Source organism: Lithobates pipiens, unplaced genomic scaffold (assembly GCF_037356315.1).
Source record: "Lithobates pipiens isolate NorthernLeopardFrog02 unplaced genomic scaffold, aLitPip1_a1.2 Scaffold_19, whole genome shotgun sequence".
In the NCBI taxonomy this organism is placed as follows: Eukaryota; Metazoa; Chordata; class Amphibia; order Anura; family Ranidae; genus Lithobates; species Lithobates pipiens.
This window is the reverse complement of record NW_027507764.1, coordinates 514,916,170-514,936,565: the sequence shown is the minus strand read 5'-3', so window position 1 is coordinate 514,936,565 and position 20,396 is coordinate 514,916,170. Positions and strand designations below refer to the sequence as shown.

Below are 20,396 nucleotides of genomic sequence, written 5' to 3'. Positions count from 1 at the left end.
CAGGCGGCCACTAAAGATTGAACCCCAGGGGACAGGAACCCCTCTCGGGCACAGTGGGAACAATCACCAGAATACACATAATATCTAAACATACATTATCAAAAACAGTATAAACAAATAGCAGTGCAGGGTATACATTATATATATATACGTCAGGAAGGCCTTCCCCTTCCCCCCCCCCTTTTCTTTCCTTTTTCCTCCTCCCCTCGTAATCTACTCCCTCGTACTCCTTTTCCCCTCCCCGCGCCCCACACTCACGTATGTGCGTACACACATACACACATGTGTCCACGTAGGCATATGTGTGCGGGTGTATGTTTTTTGATTTTACTTCTGTTTTTATTCTCATTTTCATTTTTCTTATTCTCATTTTCATTTTATACATCCCGTTTTTTTCATTTTAAACACAGGTAAGCGTATGTATCTATATGTGTATTTATGTATTTACATATGTGTATTTACACATACACAATTTTATCCTCTTAGGCCGCGTACACACGCGCGGACTGTTCGCCCAACCTTGTTCGGCAAACAGTTTGTCAAACAGTCCGCTCAAAATTTGCATGAGCGGACTTGCCCACACACGAGCGGACTGTTTGACGAACAAGGTTGGGCAAACAGTTCGCTCAACTTTTGAAATGAACGGACTCGCCCACGTAAGGAGGAGGCAAATCCGCCCATTTCGAGCGCGTGTACAGGTAGGCGGGGCCCGCGAAGGAGACGTCGCGGGCTCCGCCGCCTGGAATGGGCTTAAAGGGGAACCCCAACGCCGAAAAAAATCGGCGTGGGGGTTCCCCCCAAGTCCACACCAGACCCTTGTCCGAGCACGCTACCCGGCCGGCCAGGAAAGGGGGGCGAGCGAGCGCGCCCCCCCCTCCTGAGCCGTACCAGGCCGCGTGCCCTCAACATGGGGGGGTGCCTTGGGGAAGGGGGGGGCCGCGCGGCCCCCCCACCCCAAAGCACCTTGTCCCCATGTTGATGAGGACAAGGGCCTCTTCCCGACAACCCTGGCCGTTGGTTGTCGGGGTCTGCGGGCGGGGGGCTTATCGGAATCCGGGAGCCCCCTTTAAGAAGTGGGCCCCCGGATACCGGCCCCCCACCCTATGTGAATGAGTATGGGGTACAATGTACCCCTACCCATTCACCTGTGAAATAAAGTACAAATAAAAACACAACACAGGGGGAAAAAATATTTTATTGCACAGCCGGGGGTCTTCCGTCTTCGGGGGTCTTCTCGCCGGACTCCTCCGCTATGTGTGTGTAGCTCTTTTGCCAGCGGAGGAGTCCGGCTTTCTTCCTCCCCGCCGCCGCCGGCCTCTTCTCCCGACTTCGGGGGTCTTGTCCCCCTCTTCGGTTCTTCTGCCGGGCCACCGCGCCTGGTCCGGTGGCCCGGTCTTCTGTCGCCGTCTTCCGTTCTTCTGTCGCCGCCTTCGGTTCTTCTGCCGGGCCACCGCGCCTTCTTGTAGCTCTTTTACAGGCGGTGGCCCGGTCTTCTGTCGCCGTCGCCGCCTTCCGTTCTTGTTCTTCTTCTTGTTCTTCTTGTTCTTCTCCAGGCGATGTTGACTCGACGAGCTCTCCGGCCGGAATGCCGGGGACGCGCTGTGCGGTCACTTATATAGTGACAATGGGGCGGGGTCACATGGTATATGTCACATGGGTTGGTCACATGGGTTGATGTCACATGGGGACTATGACATCGTAAGGGGGCGGGGTCACCATGTGACATCAACCCATGTGACCAACCCATGTGACATATACCATGTGACCCCGCCCCATTGTCACTATATAAGTGACCGCACAGCGCGTCCCCGGCATTCCGGCCGGAGAGCTCGTCGAGTCAACATCGCCTGGAGAAGAACAAGAAGAACAAGAAGAAGAACAAGAACGGAAGGCGGCGACGGCGACAGAAGACCGGGCCACCGCCTGTAAAAGAGCTACAAGAAGGCGCGGTGGCCCGGCAGAAGAACCGAAGGCGGCGACAGAAGAACGGAAGACGGCGACAGAAGACCGGGCCACCGGACCAGGCGCGGTGGCCCGGCAGAAGAACCGAAGAGGGGGACAAGACCCCCGAAGTCGGGAGAAGAGGCCGGCGGCGGCGGGGAGGAAGAAAGCCGGACTCCTCCGCTGGCAAAAGAGCTACACACACATAGCGGAGGAGTCCGGCGAGAAGACCCCCGAAGACGGAAGACCCCCGGCTGTGCAATAAAATATTTTTTCCCCCTGTGTTGTGTTTTTATTTGTACTTTATTTCACAGGTGAATGGGTAGGGGTACATTGTACCCCATACTCATTCACATAGGGTGGGGGGCCGGTATCCGGGGGCCCACTTCTTAAAGGGGGCTCCCGGATTCCGATAAGCCCCCCGCCCGCAGACCCCGACAACCAACGGCCAGGGTTGTCGGGAAGAGGCCCTTGTCCTCATCAACATGGGGACAAGGTGCTTTGGGGTGGGGGGGCCGCGCGGCCCCCCCTTCCCCAAGGCACCCCCCCATGTTGAGGGCACGCGGCCTGGTACGGCTCAGGAGGGGGGGGCGCGCTCGCTCGCCCCCCTTTCCTGGCCGGCCGGGTAGCGTGCTCGGACAAGGGTCTGGTGTGGACTTGGGGGGAACCCCCACGCCGATTTTTTTCGGCGTTGGGGTTCCCCTTTAAGCCCATTCCAGGCGGCGGAGCCCGCGACGTCTCCTTCGCGGGCCCCGCCTACCTGTACACGCGCTCGAAATGGGCGGACTTTCCGAGCGGGAACAGTCCGCTCATTTCGAAAGTACAGCGGACAGGCCCACACACGGGCGGACTGTTCGCTCAAACACAGTTTCAGCGGACAGTTTTTCGGAATTTCCGAAAGACTTTGTCCGTCCAACTGTCCGCTGAAACTGTCCGCTGAAAGCCCACACACGAGCGGACTGTCCGCCCAAACACTGTTCAGCGGACAAGGTTGGGCGAACAGTCCGCCCGTGTGTACGCGGCCTTACACACATATGTCCTGCATGTCCAAACCCCAATACAATTATATCCACACACTTCATGTTATGCTCCTTGCCTCCTTTTATTTTTCCTTTTTACTCCCCTCCCTTTAAGCTTTTTTAAGCTTTTTTATCCTTTTTTTATATATATCTTTTATCATTTTTCCATCCCCTTCTTTTTACTAATTTCCCCACCTATTTTTGACTTTTTTCCCATAGAATTTTATTCCATAGACATTTTTACCGATTTATACATAAGATTTCCCCATAGACTTTTTCTTCCTCCTTATACCAAGCTGCTGCTGCTCTCCCTCTCTCCCATCTCCCTTCCCCCCTCATTACCCATCGTTTCCTTCCCCATACTCGGCCGTAGCCACGCCCCTTCACCTGTTCCTAGTCCACCTCCAGCCACGCCTACTGTCCTTAGCCTGCCCCTATTTAAATCCCTAGTCCCCTTCACTTTTTCTTCCTCCTTATACCAAGCTGCTGCTGCTCTCCCTCTCTCCCATCTCCCTTCCCCCCTCATTACCCATCGTTTCCTTCCCCATACTCGGCCAGAGCCACGCCCCTTCACCTGTTCCTAGTCCACCTCCAGCCACGCCTACTGTCCTTAGCCTGCCCCTATTTAAATCCCTAGTCCCCTTCACTTCATTCTGATTCTGCCTGATGAAAGAGCGCGGTCGTCCGACAATCTCGACCCGCACGCTCAAGAAACGCGTCGCATACCCTCTGACGTCACAGCCCCGCGCCCTGGTCATCTCTGCCTCCCAAGCCTTGTTCTGAAGACCGCACATCTCGTGTCCACCATAAGCCGGCTGCTTCATAAAAAACACCTGTAGTGGACCTCATGTGAGAGGAACAGGAACAACGAGATGACAGATGTGGACCGGATCACTGGCTGACGTCCCATAATCAGATACACCAGATGACCCTCTGTGTTTAATGCTTACTTTTTGCCTACTAAATGTGAGTGCAAAATTTTATGTTTTTACACTGAAAATAAAACCTTTTGAAAAATCTGCACCCAGAGGCGCCCCTCTCTCTCTTTTTTCTCCTTTATTTGCAGCAATCCAGGAGCTTGAGTTTCAGCTCTTTTAAGGTGGCAGCCCTGCATGCGGATCCATCCCCCCTCTCCATCCCTCTCCCCCCCCTCTCCTCAGGAACTAAAGAACATTTAATTTTCCTTTTTTGGACTTGACAAAGTAGTGCATTCCCTGCACTCACTATCATATGTAATTTTATAGACTTTTTTTAAGTGGGAACCTAATATCTTTGATTTGCGCCAAATACTTGTCTTATGTCTAAACCCTATTAAGCATCTGTGGGGCATCCTCAAATGAAAGGTAGAGGAGTGCAAGGTCTCTAACATCCACCAGCTCCATGATGCCATCATGGAGGAGTGAAAGAGGACTCCAGTGGCAACCTGTGAAGCTCTGGTGAACTCCATGCCAAGAGGCTGACTGATACACATCCTGTGCAGTTTGCACCAGACATCGCTGGCTTTTACTCCTATATCAGCAACACTAGAATGGAGCCCCTTTGTCATATTGTTCCAGATACTATGGGTTACATCTATACTCATGCTACCTGTGTTCCTATTGGAACCTACTACCACAGCTTCCGGACCAGGCATTCCTTTTGGCCCTAGCACCGCGGCAGTGGGTTTGTTTCACACTAAGCAGATATATGTATCATGCATCCTCCCCTGATGATTGGATAGATCCCATGAAATGCGTTGGGCCTAACCTAGATGCAATGCATACATACTTACATGGTCTTTGGATTCAGGCAATGCCGTGGATTATAACTGTTATATTATAATGATTTTTTATTATTGAGGACATTACTATTGTATATTCTATTCATGCTTTTAACATTTGGATACATGATTTGTTATATTATGTGCCATTATTGCATGTATTGTCTGCCATGTACCTACTCAATCATGGCAAACAAATAAATACTTGTTCATGTTTCACTTTGACTCCTTCGATTAGCCACAATATAGACACCTCATTTAAAGTCCAGACCCTCTTTCTCTATGTACCATGCCCAAGATGGTTAAGGCAGTGTTGGAAAATAATGGTGGCCATACAAAATATTGACACTTTGGGCCCAATTTGGACATTTTCACTTAAGGGTGTACTCACTTTTGTTGCCAGCGGTTTAGACATTAATGGCTGTGTGTTGAATTATTTTGAGGGGACAGAAAATTTATACTGTTCTACAAGCTGTACACTCACTACTCACTACTACTGATTTCTTCAGTGTTGTCACATGAAAAGATATAATAAAATATTTACAAAAACGTGAGAGGTGTACTCACTTTTGTGCGATACTGTATTTACATTTCACGGTTCCCACGTCCTCTAGTTACAAGGCGTAGCAATGGGGACATGTTGTGCCCCATCCTACTCCAATTTGTACCTGGGCGAGTAGGAACATGATATATCTCCATGTGGTATTGTTTTATGGATGATATCTTCATGATTTGCGAAGGACTGGTAGAATAACAACATAATTTTATCTTTAAAATAAACAAAATAAACTTGAACTTTACAATGACTTACAGTATTGAGTTTTGATGTTGTAATTTCCAAAGATGAGGATGAATACATAACTAGTGGACTTTTCTGTAATTTTCCGTAAGCCCACAGCAAGCAACACCATCTTCCATTCCACCAGTGCACATCCCAAGGCATTCATTTCAACCCCCTACAGCCAATACTTACTTATAAAACAAAACTATTCAAATGAAGAAACTGCTGGCAAGAATTGCCGGCTGTCGCCCATGTGAATAGGCCTTTATTAAGCTTGGTCTTTGTATGAGTCAAATACAGAGATCCCTCTAGTAAGGAATCTCAAGATCTCTATATTTGATACAGATCTCCCTCTAGTAAGGAATCTCAAGATCTCTATATTTGATACAGTGCTCCCTCTAGTAAGGAATCTCAAGATCTCTATATTTGACAAAATATTAGCAAGCATCAAAACATGTAAAAGCCACAGAAAAAATATTACACAAATTAAACATTACAAAAATAGCTAAATAACTATAAATCACCATACTTTCCCTATATCTCTTTTCAAATTTGCCTTAAAGCCCAATTGACCCTATATTTTTCCATTATAAAATTAAAATGTTGAGATAACACATGTGACCACCTATCGATTATAATTGATAGGCAAAAGAAAATGGTGAAAAGACAAGAAATGGTAGTCCACAAACAGTTGCAATAATCCAATTTCACTCCAGTGATATGAAGTGATAGTAAGTAATATGAATCGATAGAATAGGTAACGACATCCAAAAGAAGCTGTGCTGTGTCCAAACCTCCACCTAGTGATCAACACAAGGCTTACCAGATAATGCATACCATCCACTACAGATGGTCACTCAAAGCATAAATGTGACACTCTCTTTAATTTCTTGATGCTAGTGAACTGTCATGGGCAAACTCACTGCACACCTCAATGACTGGATGCTCCGTAAGACATTTGTTTGTTTAAAGGGACATACCTGTACGCCCGTTTGCCTGTCCGCGCCATTCTGCCGACGTACATCTTGTGAGCCAGTTGGCAAGTGGTTACGGAGCATCCAGCCATTGAGGTGTGCAGTGAGTTTGCCTGTGACGGTTCACTAGCATCCAGAATTTAAAGGGAGTGTCACATTTATTTATTATCTGTAGTGGATGGTCAACATTATCTGGTAAGCCTTGTGTTGATCACTGGGTGGAGATTTGGACACAGCACACCTTCTTTTAAATATCATTACCTATTCTATCGATTCATAGCACTTATCATGGAGTGCAATTGGACTATTGGAACTGTTTGTGTACTATCATTTCTTGTCTTTTCACTATTTTCTTTCTCCTATCAATATATGATAGGTGGTCACGTGTGTCAGTGCAACATTTTTATTTCTATAAATTTCTCGCTATGTTATTATATCACATGGTATGTTGCAGTTGTTTTTTTGAGGTTAAGCATAACTTGGTGCAGTTTTTTCCCTAGGACACAAATTTGCTATAATTTTCCATAGTGTGGTGTCTAAAAGGTAAAGTAGGTGAAAGACTTTTTATTTGTATTTTTATGTACAATTGCTGCAGCCCTATTCTATACTGCCTTGTGTCGGAAGTTTGCTGAAGAGCCTATTGCTCTCACAGTCAGGGGAGCAGTTTGGATTTCCAACGGTCCAACACAACCCCTGACCCATATTTTTACTCTTTAGGCAGCTTGACTTCATCACAATAATAATAATAAAAAAATGTTAAATAGGGGCTAAAGTGAAAAAGGAGAATTTATGAAAACAGGCGACTGTTTAGTTGCAAAGACACATTAGCTAAGAGTTGACAAATATACAAAAAGGTGGACAGTCCAATACTACATATAAATTATGACCTTGTTAAGGACCAGGCCTCTTTTTCAGACTCGGTGTTTACATGTTTAAAACAGTTTTTTTTTGCTAGAAAATTACTTAGAACCCCCAAACATTATATATTGTTTTTTTTCTAACACCCTAGAGATTGCAATACTTTTTTTTACACCGTATTTGCGCAGTGGTCTTCCAAGCGCACTTTTTTGGAAAAAAATCACTTTTTTGAATAAAAAAATAAAACAACAGTGAAATTAGCCCATTTTTTTATATTGTGAAATATAATGTTACGCCGAGTAAATTGATACCCAACATGTCACGCTTCAAAATTGTGCCCACTCGTGGAATGGCTTCAAAAACTTTTACCCTCAAAAATCTCCATAAGCGACACAACAATTCTACAGGTTGCATGTTTTGTGTTACAGAGGAGGTCTAGGGTTAGAACTATTGCTCTCGCTCTACCGATCATGGCGATACCTCACATGTGTCATTTTCATATGCGGGCACTACTCACATATGCATTCGCTTCTGCGCTTGAGCTTGTCGGGACGGGGTGTTTTCAAAAAAACATTTTTTTTCTTATTTATTATACTTGATTTTATTTATTTTTACACTGGTTTAAAAAAAATAATTGGATCACTTGTATTCCTATTACAAGGAATGTAAACATCCCTTGTAATAGAAAAAGCATGACAGGTCCTCTTAGATATGAGATCTGGGGTCAAAAAGTCCTCAGATGTCATATTTAGACTTAAATGCAATAAAAAAAAAAAAATGTCATTTGAAAAAATGACATTGAAAAAAATGTGCCTTTAAGAGGTATGTGTGGAAGTGATGTTATGGCATAGAGACGGGTGGGGGCCATCTTAGTCTTACTCATCTCTATACCACAGACAAGGCAGGTTCTGATCGCCTCCGCCGCTACCGACGGCTCCGGTAATCGGTGGAGGGCACAGGAGAGTGGCGGGGGGTGACACCTCTCCCGCCGCTGATAATGGTGATCTCGTGACTAACCCAATGCAGAGACCCCCATTATCGTACACAAGACCGGCGCCTGAAGAGATGGATATCTCGGTTGTGGCGGCAGCTGCTGCCATTACCGAACTATCCCTTTTTTAAAAATGGACGTACATCGGCGTGCGCTGGTTGTAAAGTGGTTAAGCAAAAATAAAGGTTTGGTATTCATGTGACCTTTCCTCAACTCCCTTTTTACCATATTAAGCCATGCCGGGATTTATTTAAAGTTCAGAACATAACATGCATACACAATAACTTATTTAATTATTTCATTTGTCACACAGCAGCAATGTAAATACATTTCTTAGTAAATTTCCAGGTAATGTATAAACTCAGCTGTTGCAAAGAGCTACAGGACATTACTTACCCCATAACACAAATTGAACATATCCTTTTTTTTTTTTTGCAGTGAAGCTGAAGTTTCGGTATAGCTTATTTTCCACAGTCCGGGAAAAAAAGCTGCCATTTTCTATCGTATGCTGTAGAAAAGGACCCTTGCTATCTGGGTGGAATCAGTAGCCCCTCTGCAAAGGTCCAACATGACCCCACTGTGTCAAAGCTAGATCTCCCCAATCACCGGGCAGAATAACCCTTTCTGAACTAAGAGTTCTAGTTCTGACTCAGCAGGGTGCATATTGGACTTCTCTATAGCAGGCTGATAGGGGTCAGGCTTTACTAGATTTTGCACACCTTTTGTTTGAATATATTTAGCATATTTAAACTAAAAGTTGAATTGGGCTTTCAAAAAAAAAAAAAAGAATCCTAAGAGAAATACACAGAATTCCTTCTGATGCTAGTTACCTAGTTCTTATGGTGCTGGGTTCCGTACTCTCTGAACCAAAACAAGTAAAGAAATCATAAGGCTGCATTCACACCTGAGCATATCGTTTTCAGGCGTTTTTCAGGCATTTTTTGGAGCATCTTTGCATTTTTTTTTGTACAGGTTGAAAGGTCGCCAATGTAAAAAGCAGAAAAATCATAGATCAAAGCGGTATGATTAAAAGTAAAATGAAATGGGAGAGTGATGTGGGTCCATTGTCCATACCCGATTGGGATTGGATAATGGAACAGGGAACCAAGGTTTCTATTTCTCCGGCACAGAAAGCTTCTCAACTCTTTTTTTTTCACCGGGTATATTATACACCTAGGAAAATGTTTAAAATGGGATGGAGGGATAATGATCAGTGCCCCAGATGCGGACGGGTTGGAGATTTCATTCATATGTTCTGGAGGTGCCCGAAACTTTTTAGATACTGGACAGGAGTTATAGATCATGTGAATGAGATTTTCGGGTTGACACTAGAGGCAACAGTGAGGACTTGCTTGTTGGCTATACCGGAGGGATATAATATCTCTAAAAATATATTTGCACCAGTTACTAGATGCCTTTTCCAGGCAAGGAAGTTAATTGCCCAGAACTGGCAAGCACACTCTAGCCCACTACCAGAAATATGGTTGGCCAATATAAGAAAAAATATTGGTAATGAAAGGGTTTTCTTTTTTAAGCAGGGTAATGGTAAGGAGTTCAAAAAGATATGGGGCTCTGGATTGGGGAAATTAGGGATCCCCCTATAAGTAACTGGGATAGAACAAGTGCTCTTTAGCTTGTATATTTTTACCACCTATTCTTATTATGTATTTTATTGTTTAGTATGTCTTCTTATGAGCCGGTGATAGGGGGGGGGGGGGGGGGGGTGGAAAAAAAGAAAAATCTGCCTAAAAAGAAGCTCATGTACTTTTTTGAGCTTCAAGCGTTTTGCTTTAGGCGACAGAATGCTCAGATGTGAACAGGGGCCATTTAAATAAATGGAATATTGCTTGTTGGGCGTTTTGAGACTTTTGAGATGAGTGTTTTACCAGCTGAAAACGCTCAGGTGTGAATGGGCCCTAAAAGTTGGAGACAAGTCAAATTAGGCAAATAGGTTGTTCAGTCTGCAAGAGAATTTTGCCTTGGTGAATGTAGGGGAAATTTACTTTGCAAACAGTACCCAATCAAATGCAAGGAAAATTTATAAAAACACAGGGGGTTATTTACAAAAGGCAAATACACTTTGCACTAGACATGTGCATTCCGTTTCATTCCGAATCGAAATTCGGACGAATTTTCATTATTCAGACAATCGTATGCATTCGAATTACCGAATAACAATGCTAACGAATTCAACCGAATTCGGACGAAATTCGAATCAAATTCGAAAAATGACATTTTGCGACCCGAATTTGGGGCCCCAAATTCAGGTTGCAAAATGTCAAGCGACCCTACTTTGGGGCCACGTATATCGGGGCCACCTGTAGCTAGAAACCCCAAATTGGGTATGCAGAACTAGCACTACAACATCTCTAAATTTGGGGTTTCTAGCACCAAGTGATCCCGAGATACGTGGCCCCAAAGTCGGGTCACAAAATGTCAAGCACTTTTCTGCAGCAGAGAATAACATTTTGCGACACGAATTTGGGGCCACATATCTCGGGGTCACTTATAGATAGAAACACCAAATTTGGTATGCAAACACAGTAGACCAAGCACTACAACATCTACAAATTTGGTTTCTAGCACCAAGTGACCCCGAGATACATGGCCCTAAAATCGGGTCGCAAAATATTTTCGAATCCGGTTGAAATAGTTTTAAATGCGGTTGAAATAATTTCGAATCATGTTGAAATCATTTCGAATCCGGTAGAAATATTTTTGAATTTGGTTGAAATATTTTCGAATGCGACGGATTTTTCGAATTCAGTAGAAAACTAAACAAAATCCGAAAACGAATTTATCGAATTTAACGAATATAACTAAACAAAATTAATTAATTGACGAATTAAAACGAAACAAAACTAAACACATTTTTTTTTCCTTTTGCACATGTCTACTTTGCACTACAAGTGCAGTTGCTCTAAATCTAAGGAGTAGATCTGAAATGAGTGGAAGCTCTGCTGATTTTATCATCGAATCATGTGCAAGCTAAAATGCTGTTTTTTATTTTCCTTGCATGTCCCACTCGGATCTACAGCGACTTTACTTCCAAGTGCACTTGCAGTGCAAAGTGGATTTGCCTTTAGTAAATAACCCCCAATATGTTTTCTTGGATATGATTGAACGATGCAAGTCAGCAGAGCTTCATCACATTCACTAAGCTAAGGGAAAATTCCTGTGACAAGTAAAAATCCCCTTGAAAAGTGAACAGTTTGTATAAGTATTGAAGCCATGAGGTTAAAATGACAGCCAGGCAACTGGCAAATGCAGAATGAGAAAACAGTAATGGCAGCCTTCATCTTCTCTCACCACAGGTCTCCTTTAAGTAACAATCTCCACTGCTGAGTCCTGCTCTAGTTTAGAACAGACACTGTGACACAGTAATTGCTTTTACAGCAGGGTGATGCGGATGCGTGAACTGCATGAACATCCAATTTATTCAGCATTTTTTTTTTTACCAAATATTATTACTGTCTGGATAAATCTTAATACAACCAGAAATGACTGGAGCTCTGTGCTGCTGGGACCTGTAACAAGTTTTCTATAGCTATAATTATGTACTTTGCTTGTTTTCCCAAATTTAAAATAAATATTCATAATGTGATAAGTCAGTAGTGGACTCATTGCAGTTTAATTGCATATAGTTCTAATAAATAAAGGGATACAGTTACTTAAAGTGACCCATTTAATTGTTTGCAAAAGTAAGCAGTGAACATGTAATAGTAATGCTGCACAAATATTAGCAGGATACAATAAAAAACTTTACAACTACATATAAAAATGCAATTTAAAGACAGTTTCCTTATGCTCTTTATGTTCAGAACAGTGGATGAAGTGAATGGGGCCAGCCAGAGGACTTATAAAAGATCCAGACATTGTCCTTTTAACCACTTCAGATCCGCGCTATTGCCAAATGACGGCATTAGCGCGGACCTACATTTCCAGGACTACGTCTATTGACGTCGTCCTGGTTACGAGCGGCCTGCGCGCCCCCTGAGGGGCGCGCGCGGCGCGCTCTGTGATCGGCGAGTCCGTGAGACTCGCCTGATCACCGATCCGTGTAAGGGGTCGATCCCGACCCCTTATCACGTGATCAGCTGTCAGCCAATGACAGCTGATCATGTGATAGAACGGAGCCGGTAATCGGCTATTATTCCTCCTCGCGCTGACAGCGCGAGGAGAGAAAAAAAAAGCCGATCACCGGCGGCCGTGATCGGGACATCAGTCCCGATCACGGCCATCAATACAAGGGACCACCTGCCACCTGCCTGTGCCCACCTGCCTCCCGCAGTGCCATCCTGAAGTAAAAGAAAAGAAAAAGTAAGTGCCCCCCGTCAGTGCCCCCTGTCAGTGCCCATAGTGCCCACAGTGCCACCCACAGTGCCACCCACAGTGCCACCCACAGTGCCACCCACAGTGCCACCCCACAGTGCCACCCACAGTGCCACCCAATCTGCCTCAAAGGTGCTGCACCCCAGTGCCGCCCATCAGTGCCCAGCAGTGCCGCCCATCAGTGCCCAGCAGTGCCGCCCATCAGTGCCCAGCAGTGCCACCTATCAGAGCCACCTATCAGTGCCACCTATCAGTGCCCATCAGTCCCATCTATCTGTGGTACCTATCAGTGCCCATCCGTGCCACCCATCCGTGCCACTTATCCGTGCCACCCATCCGTGCCATCTTATCTGTGCCCATCTTTGCCCATCAGTGCCGCCTTATCTGTGCCCATCGGTGCCGCCTTATCTGTGCCTATTAGTGCCGCCTTAACTATGCCTATCAGTGCCCACCAGTGCAGCCCATCAGTGCCCACCAATGCAGCCCATCAGTGCCCACCAATGCAGCCCATCAGTGCCCACCAATGCAGCCTATCAGTGCCGCCTAATCAGCGCACTTCAATGAAGGAGAAAAATGACCCGTTTGCAAAATTTTATAACAAACTATTAAAACATGATTTTTTTTTTTTTTTTTTTTTGCATCTTTTTTTGTTTGTTTAGCAAAAAATAAAACTCCGAGCTGTAACTAAATACCACCAAAAGAAAGCTCTATTTATGGGAAAAAAATGATAAAAATTTCATTTGGGTACAGTGTTGTATGCCCGCGCAATTGTCACTCAAAGTGCATCAGCGCTGAAAGCTGAAAATTGGTCTGGGACTGAGGGGGGTTTAAGTGCCCAGTAAGCAAGTGGTTAAGAAAATACCTGGATCTCCACGGAGCAGAGGTAAAGGGAGAAGCTATTTTATTTGCTTATTTAACCACTTTAGGACCGTGCCTCTTTTTGACACTTGTTGTTTACAAGTTAAAATCAGTTTTTACTTAGAACCCCCAAACATTATATATATATTTTTTCTGACACCCTAGAGCATAAAATGGCGGTCGTTGCAATACTGTCACACCATATTTGTGCAACGATCTTACAAGTGCACTTTTTTTGGAAAAAATTCACTCTTCTGAATTAAAAAATAAGTCAAGAGTGCAGTTAGCCCATTTTTTTTTAATATTGTGAAAGATAATGTTATGCCGACTAAATTGATACCCAATATGTCACACTTCAAAATTGTGCCCGCTCGTGGAATAGCGACAAACTTTTACCCTTAAACACATCCATAGGCGATGTTTACAAATTTCTAGGTTACAAGTTTTGAGTTACAGAGGAGGTCTAGGGCTAGAACTATTGCTCTTGCTCTAACGATCATGGCAATATCTCACATGTTTGGTTTAAACACGGTTTTCATATGCGAGCGCTACTCACGTTTGCGCTCGCTTTTGCACGCGAGAATTTATTTTACTTTCAATTTTCTATTATGACACTGTCTTTTAAGAAAAAAAAAATGTTGGGTCACTTTTGTTCCTATTATAAGGAATTTAAACATCCCTTGTAATAGAAAAAAAGCTTGACAGGACCTCTTAAATATGAGATCTGGGGTCAAAAAGACCTTAGAGCTCATATTTACACTAAAATGCAATAAAAAAATGAAAAAAATGTCACTTGAAAAAAAAAATGTAAAACAGTGTCTCATTTAGGAGCTATGGGCGGACGTGACGTTTGAGGCCGCTTCTGCCCTCCCATGCTATTGAGTCGAGCAGGGGCCATCTTCCCCTCAGTTGACAGCCAGGCATCCATGGAAAAGGACGCAATCATCTACGCTGCTACTGGCGGGTCCGGTAAGCAGCGGAGATGTCTGGTAAGCAGCGGGAGGGGGGTGGGCACCACAGATAAAAGTGATCTTGCACAGAAACCACTTTTACTTTAAAGAGAAATGCACAGCGTTCCCAAAACTACCGGGGTTATAGCAGCTAGCTGCTGCCATAACCCTGGTATTTAGCGTCAAAGTACCAACGTACGGGTACAAATATCTGACAAATATGTTTCCTATCTACAGTTAAGCAGCAGTAAAGCCCACTTGGACTGTGCACTGTTTGTTCTGTAGGGCTATATAAAAAAATTTGAATAAGTTGAAATCCTGCTCTGTCCGTGCCCCCCCGAACCCCCCCCCCCCCCAAGACCCGCTGTTCTCAATCTTCTGGTGCAGTGGGGTTAGTAGAAATAAGGGGCTGTCACAAGCACTCATCAAGAGACCTCAGCCATGCTCACCCAGCTGCTTCATTCAAAGAAGCCATACTGCAGCTTCTTTGAATAAAACAGGGTCTAAGAATGGAGGACAGGTAGATGATCGAAAATGTCCTCCCCTTCCATTCATAGCTCCTTCTATTAACCCCTGCCACACTGGAAGATTACAATGGTGGGAGTCGGTGGGGCATTTTAAGTTAAAGAAGAGGCATCAGCACAGGGGACAAATCCTACTGACTGTAAGTTATGTCCCTTGTGCTGATTGTTATGGGTTGTTTTTTTTTGCTTGTGCTTAGGCTTTAAGAAATCTTATATACTTCTTCACCTGAGTTCCAGGCTCTATCTCTTGTATTCCCTGCCCTGTTTTCGCCATGTAATATTAGAGCAAATACAAATTCAGTAAGAAGAAGGAGGATGAAAGACTGATGTGGCTGCTTCAGACAGCAGTGCAGATTTAGGAAGTCAAACATGGAGATCCTCAAGAGTCTCAAAACGCTGGCATCTACCCAAAACAGAGATAGTAATTTTGGACAGCATAACAGAAAAAAAAAAAATAATAATACGCAATGGCAGTAGACACAGAATTTCTTAGCAGTAAACAGCAGGTTGTGGAAACCTATGATCTCCTATACTTCTTCCCAAAAGCCCCTGTGCTTAAAAAACAAGCTGAAGAGTAAAACCATAAACTGACCTTCTAGTGCTGAACATTTTGATCGATGTGCTCTCTCACATTCAAGGCTTCTCTTCTTTGGCCTGTCTGAGGAACCTGAAAAAAATACAAGACATTCAGCTTTCAAATAAAGAGTGTAGATGAAGCCATTACTGTGCTACTGGATGATATCTATAGAAAAGAGAATCTTATACACAGCAATGACAGCTTGACATTCAAAGGTTTTCCTTTATATATGAAGATTTATAAAGAACATAAACTTTCCATGCAGCATAATTGTGTTAAAATAGTAGACTTCGTGTATCAAAGTGTATTCTCAGAGGAACCTGTATTTTCTGCAAGGAACCAATCTGTGTAAACTTTTTATTCACAGTCATGTTTAGTACAGGACGGGATTTGATCCGCCAACTGCAGAGTGACTCATACAATCTAATAATCACTTCATAGCTTTGTACTCCTTTTGGTCTGGAGCAGTTTTATCATCTTGGAAATGCATCGATTTCATGCATATTTTTTTGCGTGACTGAAGTTTTCCGAAATTATTTTTAAAACTTTCTTTTTAAATACTTCCATACTCAGAATAATAAAGCTGCTGTGTAACATGGACTCAAAATTGCCATACTGGATAACACATACATAATTCAAGTAACTATTTCATTTTGGATAGAGTAGGGGAGGGTTATAACCCATGTATGTTTTATTTTTTATTTTGCCCTCTTTGTCCTAATGGGGAGATTTCCTTTCACATCCTGTCCCATAGCCAAAACAGGAAGTAAGAGGAAATGCCAAATTTTGAGTTCCCCAGAAACATAATAGAGGCAAAATCTTCCAATGCGTACACTAGTTCTGGTGACCTGGGGGTCCCCATTGGAAGATTTCCCCTCTATTATGTTTCTGGGGACAACCCAAAATTTGGGATTTTCTTTTACTTTCACTTTCAATAATAATGGTAAACAGGGCTAATAGAGAGGGTGAATCTCCCCAACACTGACAGCAATAAAAACTGACAGGTGTTCTAATCACTTTCCCCTCTATCCAAAAAAAAGGTTTGCCTTTACTTATACTTTAAATACGTAGCCATAATGTACCCATAACAGAACAACAGAAAGTATCAGTTTTTTTACTAAACTACCATAATATGCCTTCACCACACCCTTTCAAGGACTCTTCCCTACATGAGCACATACAACGAGGGCCTCCTCGAGTTTACACACCATATTTCTTTATGGCGGCATTACATCGACGACGTCCTCGTCGTGTGGGAGGGGACGGAGGACCAGTTATTAAAATTTCTGTCACATATCAATGTGAATGACCATAATTTAAAATTCACTATGATTTATGATTTTTTTCAAATTACATTTTTGGACGTACTAATTGGACGTTCCTCTGCCAATCAAATCTTTACTGTACGAAGTACTCAACAGCCCCTTTTTTTATAAAATATATTTTAAATGAGAAACTGTGTTAAAAATATATTTTAATTGAGAATGCCTATAACAATATCAGGGGCAGCAACATTTGGCCAAAGAAGGAATTGAAAATGACAATATACTGTTTGCAAACATGGTCAACAAGTAGGACAGGGTCTAGAAAGGGTCTACAAAGGGGTCACAGTAAGTACCAGGATGGACAGCAGTCAGTTAAAAATTGATAGGTGGAGTTTAGAGGGGAGAGACCTTGATTACCAAGTTTTAATGCATATTTTCAGTTAAGTGGAGGATAAAGAATCATATGGGTCATTAAGTGGCAATCTACTTAGATACAATTAGGTATATTGGAAGCACTTCGTTATAGACTGTTGGGTGCCAACAGGTAGGATTTGGATGAGACATTCACAAACATCAAAAAATGTTTTGACATGATTCTTTGCTTAAGGAGGCCTCCACCCAGTCCATGCAAAAAAAAACATAGTTAGATAGTTTCGTTTTAGAGTGAGGAAAATAATTATTTGATCCCCTGCAGATTTTGTAAGTTTGCTCACCTTTATCATAGTTGTATTTTAAATGATAGAGACAGAATAGCAACCAAAAAGAAAAAGAAAAAACACAAGATATGAATGTTATAAATTGAGTTGGAGGTCAGTTAGTAAAATAAGCATTTGATCCCCAAGCAAAACAAGACTTAGTAGCTGTTGGAAAAAACCCTTGTTGGCAAGCACAGAGGTAAGATGTTTCTTGTAGTTGGCTACAAGGTTTGCACATATCTCAGGGGAAATTTTGGTCCACTCTTCTTTACAGATCTTCTCCAAATCCTTAAAGTTTCTTGGCTGTCGCTTGGCAGCTTGAAGTTTTATCTCCCTCCTTAAATTTTCTATAGAGTTAAGGTGTGGAGACTGGCTAGACCACTCCACGACCTTAATGTGCTTCTCCTTGAGCTACTCCTTTTTTTCCTTTGCAGTATGTTTTGGGTCATTGTCATGCTGTAAGATCCATCCACAACCCATCTTCAGTGTTCTGGCTGAGGGAAGAAGGTTTTCATCCAAGATTTTACAATACATGACCCCATCCATTTGCCTCTCAATGCGTAAAGGTCTGCCTGCACCTTTAACAAGATGTTTCCACCACCTTGACTTTAGGGATGGTGTTCTTAGAGTCATAGTCAGCATTTGTCTTCTTCCAAACACGGTGAGTTGAGTTAATGCCAAAGAGCTACATTTTGGTCTCATCTGACCACAGCACTTTCTCGCAATCATTCTCTAATCATTTAGATGTTCATTGGCAAACTTCAGACAGGCCTGTACATGTGCCTTCTTAAGGAGGAGGACCTTGTGGGTACTGCAGGATTTCAATCCATTGTGGCGAGTTGTGCTACCAATGGTTTGTTTCAGATGCTTTAGCATTAGAAATGGCCTCTGCAAAGTGCCTGAAAACCAGCACCCATTCATTTTCTTTATAAATGGACCAACACACAAAACCTGTAGAGGATCAAATTATTATTTTCCCCACTGCAAACAAAAAATAGTGGGGGGGGTTCCAGATAATCCACCTATGAAGAATGGTTTGCCATGCTGCGAGGGATATAACAGTGGATTGTTTTCAACCTGTTGAGATTCTAGGACAGTGATGGTGAACCTTGGCACCCCAGATGTTTTGGAACTACATTTCCCATGATGCTCAACTACACTGCAGAGTGGATGAGCATCATGGGAAATGTAGTTCCAAAACATCTGGGGTGCCAAGGTTCGCCATCACTGTTCTAGGACCTGGGAGTACTCAACAGATTTAAATCAGAGGACACTCACCAATAATAGACCCAAGAAGGTACCCATGTTGATAGATGACCAATGATAGATAGAAGAGTGTAATAGATGAGCTCATGTTCAAAATGTTTTTGTTTTTTTTTACAACTGGGAGATGATTTACTGAAGGCAAATAGGCACATTGCAAAGGAATTAACCCTAAAGTTTGCTGCATGTGATGAAATGTCACATTGCAAAGAATACCCAATCACATTCAAGAAAAATAACATGGAAAAAAAAAAGTTATTTTTTATTACAGTTTTGTTTGATGGAAGTCAGCAGAGATTCACCTTCGCTAAGTTCTGGAGAAAATTCTCTTGCAAAGTAAACTATTTGTCTTTAGTAAATCAACCCCTTGATCACCAAAGAAACCCTAGATGTCAAGCTGCCATGATAAAAATCACTCCCACGCCATGCCAAGTACTGTATAAAGGGGTAGCACAACTTCTCCCCACACCCTCATGTTCCAGAGCGCTTGTTCAAACATTCCCATTAATCCTTTCCCTGCAGTTCTTATTACTATTTGATTTCTGGTGCCAAATATAGTAAGGGCTTTTCCCAAATACTTTTGAAGTCACCACTTTTTAAAGACCCTGATGGGTTTTATTTCCTCTTTTTTCCCCTGCAAAGTAAAAGCATAATGAGCTAGTATGCATCACATATTAGCCCATTATGTGTCACCTGCAAACGAAGCCCGTGCTGTCCCCACTGGTGACCCCATCCATCTTCGCCCCTCCCCCTTCCAGGGCTGTGGACTCTGGCTCTGTTACTGTCTTGAGCGCAAGAGCTGTCATTCATGACATTTGCTAGTGAAATAACGTCACGGAGGGCCGTTTCTTGACAGCGCATTCGCCGATCACATAATCGGTGCACAACAAGGTAGATATTTACAGGTGTTGGAATGGGTTACAAGGTAAGATATTTACAGTACCTATAAGTAAGCCTTATTATAGGCTTTCCTATAGGTAAACATGAAAATGGGACGTATATAAGCACTTTAAAGCTTAACTCAGGGATTGTAAGAAAAAATACTCTTTTAAGCGAGGACCCCCACAATTTAAGGAGAAAATGCTTGGGTAAATGTCTAGGGGGCCGAGCAACAGGCAATATTACCTAACCTGACTGCCTGCTCCTGCAGGCTCCAGTGCTGTCCTCTTCCCCGCAAACTTCTAGGCTGTGGGTATTCCTTGACCTCATCATGTATTAAAGTGGTTGTAAACCCTTACAGACCACTTTGCACTACAGGTAAGCCTATAATAAGGCTTACCTGTAAATACCCAGGATATCTCCTAAACCTGCACGGTTTAGGAGATATCCCCTGTATTTGCATGTGTCAACGTCATCGGCACATGCGCACTGACACAAACTGAAGCAGTGGCACATATGTGCCGTTGCTTCAGTGAGTGTTCCATTACCACGCGAAGGCGCGGAAGTGACGTAATCGCGGCTCTGGCCAATCACAGCGCCAGAGCTGCGATACCCGGAAGTAATGTCGGCCACCGGAGCAGTGTACGGACACCGCAACGAGGGCATCGATCTCAGGTGAGTATTACATAATGAGCTAGTACTAGTCTTGCAGGTGTTTTTTTGTTTTTGT

At 43.4% G+C, this 20,396-nt stretch overlaps 1 protein-coding gene across 3 annotated transcripts in view; it reads right to left on the bottom strand.

Annotated features, from left to right (window-relative positions):
* OXR1 (oxidation resistance 1) overlaps window positions 1-20,396 on the bottom strand; it is an 807,173-nt gene that overhangs the window by 601,362 nt on the left and 185,415 nt on the right. For all 3 annotated transcript variants that reach the window (XM_077493164.1, XM_077493165.1, XM_077493167.1), the window contains exon 2: window positions 15,580-15,654. In XM_077493164.1, coding sequence (XP_077349290.1) covers window positions 15,580-15,596 — 17 coding nt within the window. In that variant the 5' untranslated portion in view covers window positions 15,597-15,654. The remainder of the gene's footprint in view (window positions 1-15,579; window positions 15,655-20,396) is intronic.